At 40.9% G+C, this 20210-nt stretch overlaps 5 protein-coding genes across 5 annotated transcripts in view; 2 read left to right on the forward strand and 3 right to left on the reverse strand.

Moving 5' to 3' along the window:
- Positions 1–355: 355 nt before the first annotated feature.
- On the reverse strand, positions 356–2916 carry LOC116615614. The gene is made up of 2 exons (XM_032377377.2): positions 1623–2916; positions 356–1190 (listed from the first exon to the last, which is right to left on the reverse strand). The coding sequence occupies exons 1-2, from the start codon at positions 1635–1637 to the stop codon at positions 531–533; spliced, it is 675 nt and encodes a 224-aa protein (XP_032233268.2). The 5' UTR covers positions 1638–2916; the 3' UTR covers positions 356–530.
- Positions 2917–3329: 413 nt separating this feature from the next.
- LOC116615617 lies at positions 3330–4943 on the forward strand. Its single transcript, XM_032377387.2, has one exon. The coding sequence runs from the start codon at positions 3641–3643 to the stop codon at positions 4463–4465; it is 825 nt and encodes a 274-aa protein (XP_032233278.1). The 5' UTR covers positions 3330–3640; the 3' UTR covers positions 4466–4943.
- Positions 4773–7502, reverse strand: LOC5508589 (cathepsin Z). The gene is made up of 4 exons (XM_001629133.3): positions 7263–7502; positions 6364–6599; positions 5799–5999; positions 4773–5316 (listed from the first exon to the last, which is right to left on the reverse strand). Exons 1-4 carry the CDS (start codon positions 7394–7396, stop codon positions 4985–4987), a joined length of 903 nt encoding a protein of 300 aa, XP_001629183.3. The 5' UTR covers positions 7397–7502; the 3' UTR covers positions 4773–4984.
- Positions 7503–7908: 406 nt separating this feature from the next.
- On the reverse strand, positions 7909–11490 carry LOC5508584 (cathepsin Z). The gene is made up of 4 exons (XM_032377385.2): positions 11283–11490; positions 10747–10976; positions 9595–9795; positions 7909–8279 (listed from the first exon to the last, which is right to left on the reverse strand). The coding sequence occupies exons 1-4, from the start codon at positions 11396–11398 to the stop codon at positions 7948–7950; spliced, it is 879 nt and encodes a 292-aa protein (XP_032233276.2). The 5' UTR covers positions 11399–11490; the 3' UTR covers positions 7909–7947.
- Positions 11491–11525: 35 nt separating this feature from the next.
- LOC5508585 (Hermansky-Pudlak syndrome 1 protein) overlaps positions 11526–20210 on the forward strand; it is a 29337-nt gene continuing 20652 nt past the window's right edge. The window contains exons 1-12 of the mRNA XM_048728827.1: positions 11526–11686; positions 11909–12275; positions 12956–13186; positions 13761–13912; positions 14169–14604; positions 14814–15020; positions 15387–15557; positions 15883–16057; positions 16987–17122; positions 17898–18079; positions 18671–18830; positions 19498–20194. Coding sequence (XP_048584784.1) covers positions 12012–12275; positions 12956–13186; positions 13761–13912; positions 14169–14604; positions 14814–15020; positions 15387–15557; positions 15883–16057; positions 16987–17122; positions 17898–18079; positions 18671–18830; positions 19498–19678 — 2295 coding nt within the window. The 5' untranslated portion in view covers positions 11526–11686; positions 11909–12011 and the 3' untranslated portion in view covers positions 19679–20194. The remainder of the gene's footprint in view (positions 11687–11908; positions 12276–12955; positions 13187–13760; positions 13913–14168; positions 14605–14813; positions 15021–15386; positions 15558–15882; positions 16058–16986; positions 17123–17897; positions 18080–18670; positions 18831–19497; positions 20195–20210) is intronic.

Genomic DNA, 20210 nt, shown 5'->3' on the forward strand with positions numbered 1-20210 from the left:
TTGTACGATAAGGCTTATCCTTGTGCTGGTTTCCTATCAGGAACTGATACAGGATTCCATAAGGGGCTAAATTAGAGGACTTGGACATAAGCTAGAGACCTTATAATTGTTATTTTATGCAAAACAAAGACAAGAAAGTATGCTTTTGACGCTTTCTCACACCATATCAAGAAAATTGAGCCAAAAAGTTGTCATTTTTGCCAAACGCGGTCACTTCCATATAAGGAAACTAAAATATTTCTTTTTTGGAAAATCTGCATGATTCTTGTAATTTTTAAGGTGAGCGTACCCCAGGGGCTTCGTAAAATTGATGACTTGTAACCGGAAGAGAAAAACAGTTACTGTGAACATCTTCACTTAGTTGAGAAGGTCCCTGAAAAGAAACTAAGTTTCCTCTGTACCAGACCCCCAAAACGACAACGTTTTCTTCATATGAAAAAAGAGGGAGGAGATGGTGGGGGGTGTTCACCCAATCCAACCCGCTACCTCCCTGTACCCGCCCCCTGTACCCGCCCCTGTTTCCCTGTGGATTATTGAGAGCAGACACAGTCGTGCACTAGTCGCAGGGTCAGTCTCTGAAAGACCAACTCGTTGTTTGGTAGTCTCCCTCTGTAAACGAGTATCGATGTATTCGCTCTAATGGCCTTGCAGACCCACCCGGGAGCGCAACCCTTGTTGCTCTTACAGATGTGCTCTGGAACGCACCCTGGTATCCAAAGAGGATTACATTTGAATGTGATCGATTGTATACACGGGGTTGTATACCCCCTCCGGCCCATCGAAGCGTTACGTGCTTGAGTAGGATAAGGCGAAAATGGTAGCATTGAGTTTAGTATACTACCATTCATAGCTTTAGCAAGATCTAGGAATGGTTTAAGGAAGACACTGTATTGTCTGAGTGTTATTTTAAATGCCTTTTGATGAACAATACGGGAGATGTTTGCGTACTCTTCTTTTTGCTGCTGTTGGTGTCCCGGTTGCTTTGTAGGAGTTTGGTTCTGATTCTCATTTTTGTATGTGAAGGCAAATGTCGGTTGCAAGCTTGCAATCGTCGTGGAGTTGCTCACTGTATGGTTTTGCAGTGATAGCTCCAAACCAACGTACTGTTGCCGGGCGCTACTGCTGTTGCTCAGGGAAGCCGATTGTATCCCATTTACAAAAAAGGCAACGAAGAAATTTAACAGATATACCTATAACAAATAAAATAAATTAAATAAATAGTTTATTCAACACAATAGCAGAATTGCTGGCTGAGTACGCAAGTGACTATACAACCTGCTATTAACTATTAACTATTAAGGAATAAACTTCACAGTTACAAATTTAGAAAATTTATCAGTCCTGGTCGGGTGGAGACGGTGTTGACTGCCTGATCTTAGAGAAAACGTAGATGGAATAGAAAAGGATATGCAGTTTATTATATAGGATAGAGGGGGTGTTCTGGCCCGATTCTCGCCACGAAGCGAGCACAAAGAGTCGCGCCTTTCGGCGAGCGTGGTCTTAATATCTTCAGGAAAAATTACAACTCAATTTTAAAAGAAACTGTGTATCTAGGGCGATACTTTTATAAATGCGTAGGCTTTAACAAAAATATTCTTCGAATTCAGTTCAATAGTTATTACCTTTATACTTCCCATTTTCAGTCAACAATTCTGAAGCTTCCAACTTCTTATTGCTCGTTTTCCTGAGGCAAATTCCCTGTATGTTTATATGTCAGTCATAAGAGCAAGTATTTATAGCCAGGGCGTGTATACACGTAACTAGGGTATAAACCCTAGGACGTGAGATCATAGTGAACGCTTAAAGCACGGCGTCAGAGAAAAGCTCTGACGAGCTTGCTAGCCTGATCCTAAAATTTACTTAATCTGATATATTTACAGAAACGAAAAGGAAAACCTATACATCTACAAATACGAAACTAATCCAAAAGTAAAATCCATCTAACAATCTATAAATAGGATCTACTATCAATAGTTCGTGAAGTGTTATAATAATTACAAAAGTAGGTTAAATAAGCACTCTAGATTATCGGTTAGTGATATAACTAAGAATGGCCTTATCTATCAACATTTAGGCAATACAAGGTCTTAGAAGAGTTATGGTACAACTTATAGATAAGTGTAATTCTAAGGCTAAGACAGAGTAAATTGGCTTATCGGCCTATTTATCCGACTATTTTTTGTAAGTAGAAACCCATTTTAAAGATGTGCTATTATAGATAGAGCGTGCTATTATATAGAACATGCACAATTTTTCGTCATGTTGTTTTTGCACCTAGTCCTATCTATTTGTGTAAAAAAAAATAAAAAATCGTTTCATATTTTCCATGTTCTTCAGTCTGCCCTGGAGGAAGTCTTAACAAAGACGAAAATTTGACAGAGTCGAGTACCAGGTACCTGGTGACCTGGGCCGGGTCCCTAGAGGGCAGGTTAACGCTAACCCAGAGTTAAATAAGGTTGTTATCCAATAAAATGTCTCGATAAAAATATTTATCCGTGGACAAGCGCTAACCTGCTTTCTATGAACCTTGCTCTGGAGGACTGTATTGACTAATCTGGTAAGAAAGCACGTCTGTTTCGGTGTTTTAATTGATTTTTAAACATAAAATTGATATTTTTGAGTAATTAATCGGACCGACAACGCATATCAAATGCCATACAGTCGATTGACAAAACGTTCTCGTCAACCGGCTTCGCTACTAAGCGACAAACATGTGGGCTTTACTGCACGGACCCCCCATAACACACGTGTGTCCAAAAGGTGTGACCTAACACCTAACGCTGCATTATTCATATTAAATCGTTATTTGTTTTGGCTCTTATAATATATCAAATGCAGTTTCGAAAGCATCATTGACACACATAGCAAACGTAGCGTTTTTTTTCCTCTGTGAAAGATACACCCTATAGATACAACAACTAACAAGGCCCGGTGAGAATTTTCCTAGGGGGGGGGGGGGGGGATGTTCGTATGCCGTTTAGATATTTTGGAGAACATATTATAAAAAGGAATTTTCCATTGAAAGAAGAGACAGCATGGTGACCAAGGTGGGGCGGTGGGGGGGAGGGGGGGGAGCTAACCGTCCACTGCTATCTACTTCCCTCTATTGACTAGTTACTGTAGTTAGAGAGAAAGACAAATTCATTTTGCGATGACGTATTATGTTAGCGCGGCGCCCCGTATTAAAGTGATAGTAAACATACAAGCACGCGAATTGTCTGATAAGGCGCTATTAGGGGCGGGGTAAACGGCAGATTTTCTTTAGCGTTGAGATACCTGTTGTCATTGATACGTGTTATTGTTGTGGATAAGCGCCAGTTGTAGCCTCGTCCTCAGTCTTCTCTCGGTCAACTCTACTCATTCGGATATCCAAAATGGCGGACGCTTTCGGAGCTGACTCAAGCAGGCGGGAAATCAAAGGGTAACCGCGCAAACTCCTTGGAACGAGGCGGACAAGTGGCGGAATACTGGTGGTCCGCTTAAAGCGCGATCTGTACGGGTATGATGTCATGGGGTTATAAGTCTAGAATTTGATAGGCGTATCATATTGTCTGCGTTTGTGAAAGAAAATGAAGGAAAAGCATACAGGTGACGCGCGCAAAGACATCGAGGAGATCTTAAATGGGACGGAGCCAAGTGAATGAACCAAGAAAATGGAGCTCAGACAAACGTAGATGAAGAGAAAGGGTCGACCAAGATAGAATGTGGAAGGCATGCGCCCCCAAGCCTCACAGAGTGTGATAGAACAGTAAAGAAAACATCCATTTTGATTTATATCTATCTGGCGTTTATAGTGTGGAGGTACGTTAGCTTGGTGTTGTACTCAGTGTACGCCACCGAATGCTTCTTCCGCGCCAAGCTAGCGACGTTACGATGCGGTAACTTCAACGTGTATCCCTATCCCACCCAGTTCGAGCTCGCATGGCAGGTCTCGTCAAGCGTGAATGCCACCATTGCTATCGCTGTGGTTCAGCTCCTACCAGAATTTCCGGGAAACACCGTAATACTTTACAAGCTCATTCGAATAGCAAGGTTTTGGTCTTTGCTACTTCAACTTCTTGTCGTGATAACCTACAACGTCATCCTCATCTCTCACGAGCACTTAGCTGTCATTGCATTAATTGAAGTGGGGTTTATTCTAGAGGAACTACCGATATTCTTTGTGGTATGCCTGTGGAATTTTGTTCCCGCGCCTCGGAAGCACAGCTCTGCCCGTGGTCTCCCTTTGTGTTACTATTCAACGCTTGTAGCGTTTTTCCTGGAAAATTTCTATCTGTTTATTTTGATGTCGTCCCAGGCCGCACTAGACATTACCGGCATTCACGAGTTTGAGCGCAGACCAAAAGTACTGCAGGCGATTGGTATCATTATGAACGCAACGGAGGCGACGTTTTACTTTGCAATTATGAAGTTTTTCTGGAACAAACTGTTTGAAAGTGACAGAGACCTGTTCGCTACTTTTTAACAAAAGCACTGGATTCTTATGATGTACTTGGGTTAGAGGGTGTTTTTTTTTAACCGCAATGTCAATGGATTCTAATTGATTTTGTCACAGGTTTTTTCGTTGGGGAGGGGGGGGGGGGAATGTGGCTTAAAAACAAGACAAGACAGGATAAAAATGCTAATGCTCAAAACGTCAGTTTTGTTTTAAGATAGGAAATTAACATAAAACTTCTACCATTTGTTGATTTATTTCAATGTGTTGTTCTAATAGAATACTTTAAATATATATTACTAAGCCATCTTCTACAAATAAAAAGAAACAAAAACAATATGTATTAAGGTATTTAATATTCATTGAGTCACAATTTTAATTGATTTATGTTATAAGCATTATAGCATTATATTAAATAAGAGATGCTAAAAAGGCAAATAATGCGACATAATACTATAATACAACACAAGATATTACTATAAAGAAATACAAAATTCACACAATACAATAAAAGAAATAGTTGACCTCATAAGCTGGTATAAGACATATTCACACACTTGGTACAGCAAAGGCACAGTCTTGCTCAATTGCCAAGTTGTAATCGTTACCCTGACCATCCTTATAGGCACTGGTGACAATCCTAAAAAAGCCCTCCTCTCCCCAGGGGGTACCCCATGAGTTGCGCACAACCCAGTACTCTTCACCGTTTTCCACACCCCATCCCATGACAGATACAATGTGGTTGATCTCAGGGGATGTGTTGTGCTCTTTGTAGACACCTTTAGTGTAAATTTCCAGATTGGGTGTGGCCATGATTCCACATGCAATGGGACCACGGGCAAAAATCTCGGCCATCATCTTTTCACGGCCATTCACGTTGCCTACAAAGACAAAGAGCTTTTGTTTAATAGTTTGTGCCAGCAGTGCCATAGCAGACCTCAAAATATTGGGGGACACAATACAAAAACATTAAGAAAATATTTGGGATCACGGCCACAACCCTACTGGTCATTTTCTTATAATTTTTGAAAATATTGGGGGGGGGGGGCATGTGCCCCCAGTGCCCCACCCACTACTACGGCCCTGGCTAGATGTGTAAAATTATTAATCCTACCAAAAAGAACCAGTGTCTAGCCTGTAGTCGCTCAAGGTTAAAGGGATAATTCACACTTATCTAAAGCTGTGGAATTGCCACCAAAATATTGTTTGGCCTTTGGCTTACCAAATTCAATTAATGACTAAAATCACTAAAATGACTGCAGATAAGTCCAATGCACATACGTTTTTAATGGATGCTATGATGATAAAATTGCAGGTTTTGCAGGCTTACACAAGAAAGCTCAAAAAGAAAAAAATATCTTACCATATTCCTCAGCCTTCCAGAGACTGTAATTCTTAATAACATGACACTCCCCAAAGGTAGTGCATGTGCCACACTTGTTGAAGTCTTTGCAATCCTGGTCCTTGGCTTGGTAGTTGTTACAAGTCTCATCTGGGATACCATGAGTTTTGGCGTACTGGTAGACGCCAAGCATTCCTCCACCGTGACAGGTACCAGCATTAGCTATGATAATACAAAATGGTATGAAACGTAGAAAATATTTTTACAGGAAATTCATTGGCAGATTTGTATCTGTATTCTCCTCTGAGAGGATCAGAAAGCAAACATAACTTTAATCCATAAGTAAAAAAGGCTGATCCAATGACACCTTACAAATCTACAATAATCTACTGAATGATTTATATTTTATTTTATTCATCTGTTGTTTAAACTTTGATTTTCTGGTTAATTAAAAATAATCAGCATAGTTTAAAGTAGAATTGCCTTTCTCTTACTAGTTTCTCTTATCAATTGACTCTTCTCTTATTAGTTGCTGGTCATCATGAAATGACAAATACCTTGATAAATTTTTAGCAAGAAAACATACCACAGTCAAGTACATGTTGTACTGAGAGATAGGCAGACGGCCATTTGCCTTTTCTGAGAATGTTAATGCGGTCGGCCATGGCACTTGTCGTCCCGTGGGCCCAACACGAGCCGCAGTATTGAGGGATGTGCTGGTTTCTTGTCGTGCTGGCATAGTTGGTGCCATTCACATCACGCCAGTCAAATGACGTAGGGAGCTTTGCCATGTTAAGGTATTCATGAGGACGCTTTGTTTTACTATGAAATAAAATTGAATCAGTAATAAAACATGGGATTAAATACATATCCTAATATTAAATTGCAAATATTTTTTTTCTAAATGAAAGAACAACCATTACAATAACTGTGAAAAATAATGTATTGATTATGCAATAAAAACTTCCGCATATGGACAAAAAAACAGTTTTTTTTATTCAAAACTGGTTCAAATCTGTATTAAGCAGTTTTCTAAACAAATGGTGGAATAGTTGCTATATTCTTTTCAAATTCTCGCCTAAAATTATTTTTATGGAAAGATACTCGTTCTGTTTGTTTGAGCTAAGTAAAACACATGCATGGACAAACAAAGCAAAACATAAACAAAGGAAGATCCAAGTTATTGCTTTTACGCTTGATCAAGGTTTGGACGCAAAAATATAAAAAAATAAATACAATTACACTCTCAAATGGCTCACTGAAAAAACACTGAATACCTAGCATTCTCAAAACTAGTTTTGTGCAGGATGTGTATAATTGTTTTGTGGAAACATTTGTTGTTGCAATGGAAATAAGTTGAGCTTACGTTTTGCACAAACTATTCGTGGACTGGCTACCACAGATAAGCTTAGAAACCGTTCTGAATAAGCAAACATAACTCGGGCATAACTACGTTGGAAAAATAAGCTCAAACTCGCGACTTACATAACAGGCTTGATTCCTTTGTCGTACTTGCGATCGTAACATCCGCCATTGCTAGATTTCATCTGGTGGATCTTATCATTTGGCAAAGCCTGGGTGCCCACAATAAGGGCTAGAAAACACCAAGCCAGTATCATGCTGAATCAAGAAGCCGGAGTCAGGAAACGATAGACGGATAAACTTCAGAACTGAAAGCTTTATAAAAAACTTTATGGTCACGAGACAACTTCGTGACGGGAAGCATAGAAATGTGAATGATCACGTGTTATTTGACACAGGGAGCCAATTTAGGGAAAGTTGCATGCAAGAGGTTAAAACTCCAAAGCCGTCTTGGGGTGCAATGTCTTTATGTTTCTGCAGTCAAGAGGGAGACAGTACAAACAATATGCATACTGAGACAATGACTGTTATTTCATGCGCAATCGTTCTTATATTAGTACCAGTCTGAGATTCCTCGAAAAACTGTGTAATGTGGGTGGATAGGAAAGCCACGCCTCTAATGGTGGAGCTTATGTGTTAGTATCATAGGTTAAACATGAAGCTAAATGTTTTGAAAATTTTCTCTTCTGACATCTGAATTAGACCTAGAAACAATCGATATACGATGCGCTTATATACGATGACAGAGAGAAGCTCAAATCTCAAAGCAGACGAGATATCATTTTTTTTATTTAGAGGGTAATCAAACTCATACAATCGGCACGGCAAACGCGCAGTCTTGTTCAATGGCAAGATTGTAGTCATTTCCTTGACCGTTCTTGTAACTACTCGTCACAATCTTCAGAAAACCGTTCTCCCCCCATGGGGTTCCCCAGGAATTACGCACGACCCAGTACTCCACGCCGTCGTCCACACCCCACCCCACTACCGACACGATATGGTTGATCTGAGGATTCGGGTCGTACTCTGTGTACACGCCTCCCGTATACTGCTCAAGCCGGGATGTAGCCTCGATACCACACGCGATCGGACCACGCGCGAAGATCTCCGCCATCATCCTGTCACGACCACTCACGCGACCTGCAATTACGCATTTCTATGGATTAATCATCTGTGTTTAGGATGGCGTATCAAGCCACCTTTTTAGTAGTCCAGTTCCTGAACTCTCCTCATGCACCGGTCTAGCTGTGGTATTGTAGTACTCTCTCAGTCTACCTGTGGTATTGTACTACTAAAATCACTTATCCTCTGACTTATCGTACCGACTTCGAGAACCTAGAATGTTTAAGATCAGACTGGATAGGTTCTTATAAATCGAGGTATCTTTTGACAAATCAGGCTGTTTAGGTTCTTAATTGGTTTTTCCCTTTTCATATACACAGAACAATAGCAGTCACTATAACAATAACTCTAAATTCTGAAAAGATGTATATACATGTATAAATTCCTATATGTTTGCTGACCACCCATGTAATTTAGTCCTAGACTATGACAATGGACAATAAACTGATTCAGGGGCTCATAAGTAGGGGCAATCAACTTCCCCACATTCTGGTACTATATAAGTGTCACGGCGTTTCCTAGGATCAGGCTATTTTTAGACGCGCGGATGAGCCAATCAGATTCGACATTTGTGTTGACGTTTTGGTTGAGCTCAACTGCACGCGCAGTCTCAGACAAAAAGCTATGTTCTCTTTTCGGTACTTTGACTTTTGTTGCTCTATTTTTTTATATGAATCCAACCCTACATACGACTTTCAATTCTAGCTTGCAATTCTTTTTTGGTAAACAAACAAAACCGACGGATGACGGGTATTATTATTATTATTATTATTATTATTATTATTATTATTATTATTATTATTATTATTATTATTATTATTATTATTATTATTATTATTATTATGATAATGATTATGATTATGATTATGATTATGATTATGATTATGATTATGATTATGATTATGATTATGATTATGATTATGATTATGATTAAGCCCATGTTGTATTCAAATACCTCTATGCAATGCACCAAAAAATATCTTTCTCTTGCTTCTTGACAAAACATTTCAAGAGCGATCTTTCAAACAAGAACTTATTAGTCTCAACCAGCAGACCAGTTCTTATATAAAAAGGTTGCTAAAACCACAAAATGTTAGCCTCTAGGTACTTATACACGGGTGTTTCCTGTATTCAGTGACTTCTACACTTCTCTTCAAATGGGGCCATGTAGAAGCTATTGGAAGATTTCACCGCATTCGATTGGTTTGGATTGATGCAACACAGACAAAGAACGGGAATACAATAGAACAGTGAGGGTAATCTAGCCAATCATGTTAGGCCTTAAGAGTGGACTTTTCAAATGCCTCTAGTTATTGCAATGCGTGACTCGTACCGTATTCACTGACTTTCCAATGCTTATAAACACGGATTGCGTGACAATCCCCAAAGGAAGTGCATGTGCCGCACTGGTTGAAGTCAGTGCAACCCTGGTCCTTGGCTTGGTAGTTGTTACAAGTCTCATCTGGGATACCATGAGTTTGGGCATACTTGTAGACACCAAGCATTCCTCCACCGTGACAGGTACCGGCGTCAGCTATGATAATACAAAATGATATTGAACAACATAAAGCTTTTTCTCTTTCTTACTACATGAATGGCCTAACTATGGAATGTTCTTAGTTAAAAGGAGACAAAATAGTTTGTCGATATCGAGACAGCTAGTGCAGTATCACCGCCTGTATCACCTGATCCATCCTCAGGGACCCAGGGCGACGCGGAGATGGGAGTCCGCGCGAAGGCGAAATTTTCATTCACGCGCATATAAGGCATCGTTAAAATTACCCCCCCCCCCCCCCCCCACACACACACACATACACATACACATACACACACACATACACATACACCCACACCTACCCTCTCCGCCACGAGATTCCTCTTCGATTATGATATCTATTTCTGCGTCCCTTAGAAGATCTACGCCCGCCAATGGTCACACTTAGATATTTATTCGATTCAGTTTCAAAACTCACACGACTTCCGGTATGTTTTCATCGAACTTCCAGTTGTAGCGACGCGGAGATGTGAGTCCGCGCGAAGGCGGAATTTTCATTCAAGCGCAGATATGGCCTCGTTAAAATTCCCCCTCCTCCCCCCCCCCCCCCCCCCACACACACACGCACACCTACTCTCTCCGCCACCAGATTCCTCTTCGAATACGATATCTATTTCTGCGCCCCTTAGAAGATCTACGCCCTCCCCTGGTCACACGTACCGCAGTCAAATACATCTTGCACTGAAAGAAAGGCAGACTGCCATTTGCCTTTCCTGAGAATGTTACAAATCTACAATAATCTACTGAATGATTTATATTTCATTCTATTAGTCTGTGGTTTGAACTTTGATTTCCTGGTTAATTAAAATAATCAGAATAGTTTAAAGTAGAATTGCCTCTCTCTTACTAGTTTCTCTTATCAATTTACTCTTCTATTATTAGTTGCTGGTCATCAAATACCTTGGTAATATTTTTAGCAAGAAAACGTACCACAGTCAAGTACATGTTGTACTGAGAGATAGGCGGACGGCCATTTGCCTTTCCTGAGAATGTTGATACGGTCGGCCATGGCACTCGTCGTCCCGTGGGCCCAACACGAGCCACAGTATTGAGGGATGTGCTGGTTTCTTGTCGTGCTGGCATAGTTGGTGCCATTCACATCACGCCAGTCAAACGCCTTGGGTACTATGAAGATGTACTCGTGAGGTCTTGGGGTCTTTCTAAAAATACGGTAATGGCAAAAAAATTAGCGATAAAATTATTTTACAGAACTAGAAGAACTATTTAGAGCTGTAGCGAGCCTTGAAATACGGAGCGAAATCCTGTCCTGCTCGCCAGTCGCCACACCCACCTACCACACTTTCTTGTAATAAAACTGTGGGGGGGGGGGGGGGGGGGGGGGGGGGGAGGACGGTAGGTGCAAAGGAAGTACTTTTCATTTTTTTCTGCGCAAATAATTCACGAGAGCAAGTAGGTTTGCAATTGAGAACTAAGATATTCATTCGATAGTCAGTTTCAAAACTTACACGACTTCCGGTATGTTTTCATCGAACTTCCGGTTGTAGCAAGATCTCCCCTGTTTCCCAAACGAGACAGCAGAAATAACCACTAAAAGAGCAAGAAGTGAAAGTATCCTCAGCATCTTGACTAGCCTCCCTCAAATACGCTGAAACATCGCGAGTCGCGATTGTATTTATGGAGATAAAATAGCACGGGACATTATCGTGCGTTTGGTCACACGACGAGGTAACATGGAATTTGAGCTAGTGCCAGTCTCTTTGAGAATGTTTTGAAGGTAATCTCTGTTGAAGGATGTTAGATGTCGTTATAGTTTGTTTCTGCCAATTGTGAGGATGTTCTTCGTGGTTAATAACGATGTAATCATGGGTTAATACATGGGTTAATAGCAACAGTCTATGTTGTTTTGGCTGTAAGTTCGACTTTCAAAGCCCTGAATTGTTTATTCTATCTCTCGCACTCTTACCTCGTGACTTGATGGACTCAAGTCATGCGGATGGCACATTATATTTTGTTACTTAAACTTGGCTGCAATGCATTATTTATTTTCTTTGTCCGTACAGGGGAAAAAAACTGACTCGACAAACTGTGTACTTTCCTCATTGACTGACTACGACTACATTTTTCTCTTTAGGCAAATATGAGCATGGCTGGATTTTATGAAAGGTTGATAAGATGATGTGATCAACATCATCATCATTTATCATCATCATCATCGTCACAAATCTCTTAACACAATGAAGGCGACTGTGGTCGTTAATTCTATGACCATAGACATATTATTTCTGTGGGGAGATGAAGTATTTGCCAAGCATGTTCACAAAGTTGCAGTGGAATCAGGATTTACAAAGGAGAGTTTTCAAGGGTTGGATAGTATTGACCTCAGCTCCATTGCCCATATATTCTCTCCAATGATTGCATCATTTTCACACATGAATGATCTCGGAAACCCCTACCAGTCAGTTACTTGTCAAGATGGAACATTGTTTGTGTTTAGACAGGTGAGGTCTATTTGTGGTATGTTGTTATTGAGCCATCAGAAATCTGTGCACTTTTATAAGTAGGAAAGAACTATGCTTTTGGCCAGTCATTTATCTTTATTTTATTCTTTTCAGCGAGGTGACTCCTACCCCTTTATATCTGTCATTATAGTTTGATGTTTCTCATTTACCGTAATTGCTCATATAAGCACGCTTGGTTCTCAATTTTTAGAGTCATAAGAGGCAGGGCTTGCTCATTTGAATTTGGTTAGAAAGGGGCACTTATTCAAAGTAAATATCTCACATTTCGAGTATTGGTTAAAAAATATTTTAAATTCAAGCCCAGAAGTTAAACACTATTTGCTTTGCTCAGTGAGAAAAAGTTCATAAAAGCATTGCATTTAGTTATACTATTACTCTTTTGATGCGGCTTTTGGTGGAGTTTTAAAGATTATGTTCGTTATCAGGGGGTGCTAATTTGAAGCTAGGCACTAAAATGAGCATTTACAATAACTACAAAAAAGTATTTATTCTAGATTTATTTCACAATGCAATAATATACATGTTATATTTAAAAGGCAAGGATTTAATAATTTTGCCAATCCCTTTGCAAATCATGTAATCAATTAAATCTACTAAATACCTCACAGTGCTCCTACAAAATTTGTTATATCAATAGCTTTTATCTCTTGTTTTCCTAGTTTGACAATCTGACATTTTTTGCAATAAGCAACAGTGGGGAGGAATCAGAGGAGTTCTTGCAGCGAAAGCTATCAGTTGTTCACAACCTGGCTGTGATGTATTTTGGTGCATCTCTTGAAATGCTGAAGCCAGAGGTCAGGTCTGCTCGCAATAGGGTCTGGAAGTCTCTTGGAAGTTTGATTGACACATGGGAGGAGCTATGTTCACAACAGCAGAGCTTTTTAGTTGAGGTAGAGTACTATATTGGGGCCAGGGGGCCTGTGCCCCCTTCTCCTATTTTGTTTCTATATTTTTTAGGAAACTACCAGTACTGGTATGGCTTGACCCCCCAGTATTCTTGTATTGTGCCCCCCCCCCCCCCAGTTTTTTATGTCCCTTATCAACATGGAGTATACGATTATTTAGTATATAAAACTCGGGAACCTTGCAAGAACAAGCAGGTTCATTGGTTGAGAAACTAATGCCTAGGTATACTCACATCAATAGAATGTACTATTTGAGCTAGCTAAACTTTAGAGATATCTTATATTTTTAATGATAACTTCTTGCAATTTTATTTGAATAGACCCTGATTGCCAGCCCATCGAGTTCACATAATAATAATCTTTCTTGATACAATTACAATGTATATGGCAATCTGTTGAACATTGCCATGGTATGGGTTGGAACCCCTGTCCAGAACTGAATGTCTGCATGCCAGAAATAGAGCCAGGTTGTTACATCTCTTTAAATATCCCAAGCCCATTTAACTGAGCTACCACACCTCTCTCAAACTATAGTACTAAAGATGATATATTTGCCAAGGCTGTGGAGAGAATCAGTGTGAATCAGTCGTTGAGCGAGATGGCGGTCAGCCTCCTGGACTCAGCGCTGTCTGTATCCAAAAACAAGGGAGATCAGAATACCATGCACACTCTACTTCTCGTGAACTCAAAGCTACTGGCACTTTATTCAAGGTGAGGGTCCTCTGGAACTTTTAAGTACAATTCAACTTTGTGAGCTTGATGAATCTAGTTTATGGCTGAAGCATTATCATCTTTTACTAAGGATTAGTCAAAGTCAAAGCATGTAAGAAAATGGTTTGTGGTTTTGGTAGTACCTCAATCGTAGTAGTTTAAACAATTATGCTTTTTCCAAGAACTCATATGTAAATATATATTTATGAAAGATGCTGTATAAACCTACCTGCTCTTATCTCTTTTTTCTTTGCAGTCGCAATGCATCTGAGCTCCAAGCAGCGGACATACTCATGATCACGCTGTTTGCTCAAAGTGTGTTTCCACATACTTCTGCTGTCATTCCCTATTCAAGTAATCGCACACCACCACCCCTTGCCTACCAGACTGTGTGCAAAGGCAGTCCTTCATCAATAGACCAAATTATAACAAACACATCAAATGGCACACCACATGTCTCAAATTCATCAAGGTTAAGATGGCCAGCCTCCAAGCCCATCACAATCTCAAAATCTAGTCAAGAAGCAGCAGAAAGTCTTAATTCATCACTTGAAGATACATTCTACTCCCCACCCTCCACTCCCTCAACTGAGGAATTGTCAACACCACCCTCACTAGAGGCTATCACACAGGCTTCTGGAGTTTTACAAGAGGAATATTTCTCCCCGAGAGCACACACCCCAGAGCACAAGGTATAGTGAATTAGGGACCACAACTAAAGCTAAATCTGTCAGCTCTAAATACTTGGAGTTTTGTCAGTTTTATGTTATGCTATATAGTGATTTACCATGATTGCTCCTCACCGAAAACTTTACACTCTACTTTTGGCTACCTCTTCTTATATACTTTTAATTTCCTATGACTTGAGTTTATTGTATTCACTATTACTTGTGATTGGCAGGACAGTCAAAACCATCGTAAGCAAAGCTTACCAGAGGAGGAGCATTCTGACAGTTCATCACAAGACAGTGTACCACCACCTGCCGCTAATGTACAGGAGTATTATCGGCAACCTGGATTTCTACATGCTTCAAACTGCCCTTACATACCACACATTCTACACTTTGTGTACATTGCCGAGGGAACTGTGCTTGTTCTTGTCAGTGAGGTACAATATTTATCGGTGTTTTATGTTTGAATGAAGTTTTATTGTTAAACATCAAGGAGGGGGGTACCTGGGTTTGACATAGAGTATCTATTAAAATGATAGAAACAGTTAAAAAAATTTATAATATTGGCTTTTATTGAGCAAATGACTTATTCATCTAACACTTAGGTACATTTTAAAACTGCATGTTCATGTAAAAAAACACTTCCGCTCAGAAAAGGGGGGGCACTACCCCTGTCTCATCACCATCATCACAGTCATCATCATCATTATCACCATCACCATACCACCATCACCATCCTCATCTAATCATCCATTACAATTACAATTATCATCACCATACCTAACAGATGTGTATATTTTGAGGTGAGGCATGGGTTTGTTGCTGTGCCGATTCACCAAGCTCTTGAGGTTCTCTCTCGTCTGGAAGTATCAAATGATGCTGGACTCAGAGGACCTCAGTTTGCACAGGCCACCATGGACAGACTTGAGTCTTGCATTAAAAGGATCTCAGAAATCCTCAAGGCTTCCTTAGGGGTAAGCTCTATACAACTGCCTTCCCTGCTAAGCACATTTTCTGTGAATTTCTGTGAGCACTTGTGAAAACCTTTAAAAACTAGAAATAATGCGAATTTTGGTAAGGCCCCAAGTATTTGACATCTGATGAAGAGGTAAGGAAAATCCAAAATTAGTCCAAATCAGATTAAAAACAGCCATGGGTCAATAGGTTAATAAAAAGTCTCATAAGTAGTTTATTCAAGACCCATCTTCATTTGTTTTTTCTAATGACACTTCTTCATAACATGGAAAACCGGTATATACTGTAATACTGTTGACTTCTTTGGCTATATTCCATTCATAGACTGCAGTAGACCAGCGTGTACGAATACTGCGTGACAATTGGAACTCTGTAAAGCGTGGTGACTTGCAGTGTTTCCTAGCAACCAATCGAGAGGAGTTACCACCCAACCTTGAGGCTGGTGTCGGCAGGATGATTCGCAACCTTAAGTCACTCTTCAGCGTCTTATACTGCACAGGTTAGTTAGATCAGCATCCAGGTCAGTACGCAGCTCTTACAAGCTGCAATTTGATTGGGCAAATGAACAGTATCCGCACCTCGACACAAAGAACGAGAAGAATAGAGGTAAAAGAACTCCTTTGTAGAACAAAGATAATAGGAGACAAAGCAGCTGCGTACTTACTCCAGCATCCTGCTAGTGACCATATTGTCTACTAAAGGCAGCAGTTAACTGTTCTATTTAGGGTGGCCCAGGAAGCTGGTGCATCAGCATATGGGGTCTCTCACCACAGGTGGCCCAGTGTGTTGGCATGTCAGTGTATGGGGCCTCTCACCACAGGTGGCCCAGTATGTTAGTGCGTCAGTGTATGGGGACTCTCACCACAGGTGGCCCAGTATGTTAGTGCGTCAGCGTATGGGAACTCTCACCACAGGTGGCTCAGTGTGTTAGCTGGTCAACATATGGGAAGAACAATGTGAAGGACATGGTTGTGCTATTAAATACTTTTTATATGACAATACTTTGACCACCCCTGATTATAATGAGATTGTTGTAATGCTTCCTTTATATATTTGTTATCTACAAGCTCATTTGGTTGGCTTATGAGGGTCTTTAGGTGCAACCAGTACTCTTAGCTGATTAAAGTAATGATTCGCGTAAGAAGGGAGACGCTAGTAGGCAATGGGATGTAAAAGATGTTAATTTTCGCTTCTTTAATCTCGTTATTCTATTGGTTAATAGCTTGAAATTCTATAGTAAAGCAATAAAGACGTTTATTTTAAGTAAATCTCTTTTGAAGATTGATTTCAGCAGTAAGACAGTTTTTTTACCGCAGTCCTTTGCTTTTGTTTTAAGCCGGAACGATACTAAACCTGTATACAGGACACTAACTCCGGTTTAAAGATGCCCAACAGTTTTAAACAATACATCGCTCCCTTTTTTCTCAGGTCGCGATCGAGACAGTACCCCCTCTGACAAACACTTGCGCGCGATCTGCCAGATCCAGGAAAACCTGAAAACGAGGCTGAGTGACTATGGGGACTACCTGCAGGTCAAGGGTCAGCGGAATGTTACCATGACTGCATATCCTTTGAGTGATGTTGCCATAGCAACAGAATACACAACTCTATATTATAAGGGACGGACCATTTGATATTTGACGGGAGGAGTGGCTGATTCACAAAAATAATATTGAGCAAGGCTCAGGCACTCAAAGAGTATAAAAGACTGGCAGACAAAAAAGACACATCTTCCGTAAAAAAATCAAGCAAAAAGGGATTAGATTACTGAGTTCTATTGTACCGGCATGTGTTTTTATTATTATTCTTGTTAGTTATTACACTTTATTTTCGCGGATTTCGCGATTAAAAAAATTTAAAAAAAGTGTCGCGAAAATTAAATGAGTACACAAAAAGCCTTTGTGTGAAATATTTGCCGTTTTATAAACTTTATGGGAACACCTTGCCTATTTAGTCCTCTGATGTACATATATACCGTATTGTTGGACAATTCTGAACTGTATTTATAGATTTTTGTGGAACTAAATTTATCCGACGCATGTTTTTTGTTACAGTATTAATGATTAAAGCCACATTCTTATTAACTTAAAGCCTGATTTTATTGTCCAAAAATCGTAAATTCGCGAAAATAAAGTGACCTGATTTTAACGAAAATAATAAAATCGCGAAAATAAAGTGTCGCGTAATATCGCCATGTCAAAATCGCGAAATTTTGATGTCGTTAAAATTTAGTGTAATAAGGTACACTATTTGAAGTATTTTTTTCTCACAATTTGCCACATCTTTACAATACAAGCCCGTTTTCCTCTGGGTCTTGTTGTTCCTTAATCACCTTCCACCTACCTCGAAGACTTCCCTGGTCTTGTTCACTTCATCTATGTGGATCGGTCTAGTGACCAGGTGGTGGCTCCATCTATCAACACGAGCCCAGGCAAGGTGCGCTCATCGCGGGACCCATGCCACGTGCTCAAGCAGAAGATCTGGGATATGTGGACATACGCCCACTCATTCGTCCTGCGAGGTAAGCACGTGACATACGACCATTCATTGGTTTCACGCGGTGAGCACGTGACATATGCCCAATCATTTGTCCTACGAGGTAAACACGTGACATACGCCCACTCATTCGTCCTGCGAGGTAAGCACGTGATATACGCCCACTCACGTGTTTACCTCGTCCCACGAGGTAAACACGTGACATACTCCCACTCATTCGTCCTACGAGGTAAGCACGTGACATACCTCCACTCATTCGTCCTACGAGGTAAGCACGTGACAAACTTCCACTTATTCGTATGATCACTTGAGATAAATAACCTGACCACGTGAGTCGTTTTCTAAGATCACGTGGGATGAATAACCTGACCACGTGACTCGTTTTCTATGATCACGTGGGGTGGATAGCCTGACCACGTGAGTCGTTTTCTATGATCACGTGGGATGAATAACCTGACCACGTGAGTCGTTTTCTATGACCACGTGGGATGAATAACCAGACCACGTGAGTCGCATTCTATGATCACGTGGGGTGAATAGCCTGACCGCGTGAGTCGTTTGAGGTATGATTGAGTGCTCACATACAGAAATACTGTTATGCCTGTTCGTTTTGTAGGGCACACTTTTGTCGCCGTTCGCGATGGCGACTTCCTCTACACGTACTGCCTGTGGTTCGAAGACTCCTTTGGGAACCCTGCGGTAATCCAAGGCTCGTTCCCACTCCTCGAAGAGCAGTCTTTAGCGGGAATATTGTCTGGGAGTCGCGGGTTTTACAAGTAAGAATTGACTCGGCTACCACGCGGCACAAACACCGCTAAACATCACCGCATTTTAAACAGGCAATAAACTCGATTGAGCCAAGTACAAAATGATTATACGGGTCCAGGCCCCCCTACTTTTAGAAATACAAGGAAACCCAACCACAAGTTTCTTGAAACTCTTGTTTCGCCCCTCCCCCCTCCCTTTTGGACTTCCTGGACCCGCCCCTGCAAATACTAGACTCTAGCTCTGCATGAATCTCATTGTCCGCACTCGACAAGGGGACCCAAAACGTTTCCTCCCCCTTACCCCCTACCGCCACGCTGAATAGGGAGGGTTACCAAGCGCTACAGCAGAAAACTCAAAATCAACACGTGGAGATGCGTTCTGTCTTTTACATTTTAGCCGTCTTTTAGCAAACGTTGCCGTGAAAACACCACATGTTTCACGGTCTGTAGGGATGGATACATTTGCGCTGCAAATACAGTTGTGTGAAATAGGGTCCTAGCCTTATTTTTGTCTCTAAGTATTAACTAGGTTATCGTAATAGAAAGTAGTTTAGAATTGAGCACTTTAGCGTTAAAGCATTTTTTACGGTAGCTTCTTCCAAGCCGTCGCCGTTGCCCCTACTAAAACTCTCTATTTTGCAATAGCAGCTGTTTTGATTCGTCTTCTTCGTTCCAGGGATTTGATCCGTCGATGTTTCCCCGCCGCTCAGCCGGGCCTAATTCGCTGCTACGAGCTAATGTGCGTACATGTCAGTCTAGTCCCTGTCAGGTTTGCCGCGAGGCATCTTCGCAGACTTTCCTCTGCCCTGTTCGAGACAACCTTAGGCTCTCACTACCCAATCAGCCTGATTCAATAACAAGTAGGAGAGCTCTGTTACATGGAGATTCAATGAAAATTTCACGAGGTTGTGTGAACGGTAAAGGAAGCCCCCCCCCTACCCCCATGACTCCTTGCTTCTAGGCCTTTATGGACCACCATACCGTTATTGCTCTTTCCTTTTCTTGACTTAAAAGGGGGTCCCTGTGGACACAGGTATTCCAGTATTTGTGCACACAGCCTCTTTCAGGTAGTTTTGAAGAATGTTAAATACTTTTTGAAATTTTTTTTAATGTGAAATATGAATTTTAGTTTTGTATTTTTTATTTGGAGTTATCTAAGTTATTGCTGCTTGACTACTCGGTAGGCCGCAGAAGTCTGGGTACCTAATCGGTAGACCGCGGAGGTCTGGGTACCTACTCTGTAGACTGCGGAGGTCTGGGTACCTACTCGCTAGGCCCCGGAGGTCTGGGTACCTACTCGGTAGGCCGCAGATATCTGGGTACCTACTCGGTAGGCCGCAGATATCTGGGTACCTACTCGGTAGGCCGCAGAAGTCTGAGTACCTACTC

The sequence above is a fragment of the Nematostella vectensis genome, chromosome 6, assembly GCF_932526225.1.
Source record: "Nematostella vectensis chromosome 6, jaNemVect1.1, whole genome shotgun sequence".
NCBI classification, from domain to species: Eukaryota; Metazoa; Cnidaria; class Anthozoa; order Actiniaria; family Edwardsiidae; genus Nematostella; species Nematostella vectensis.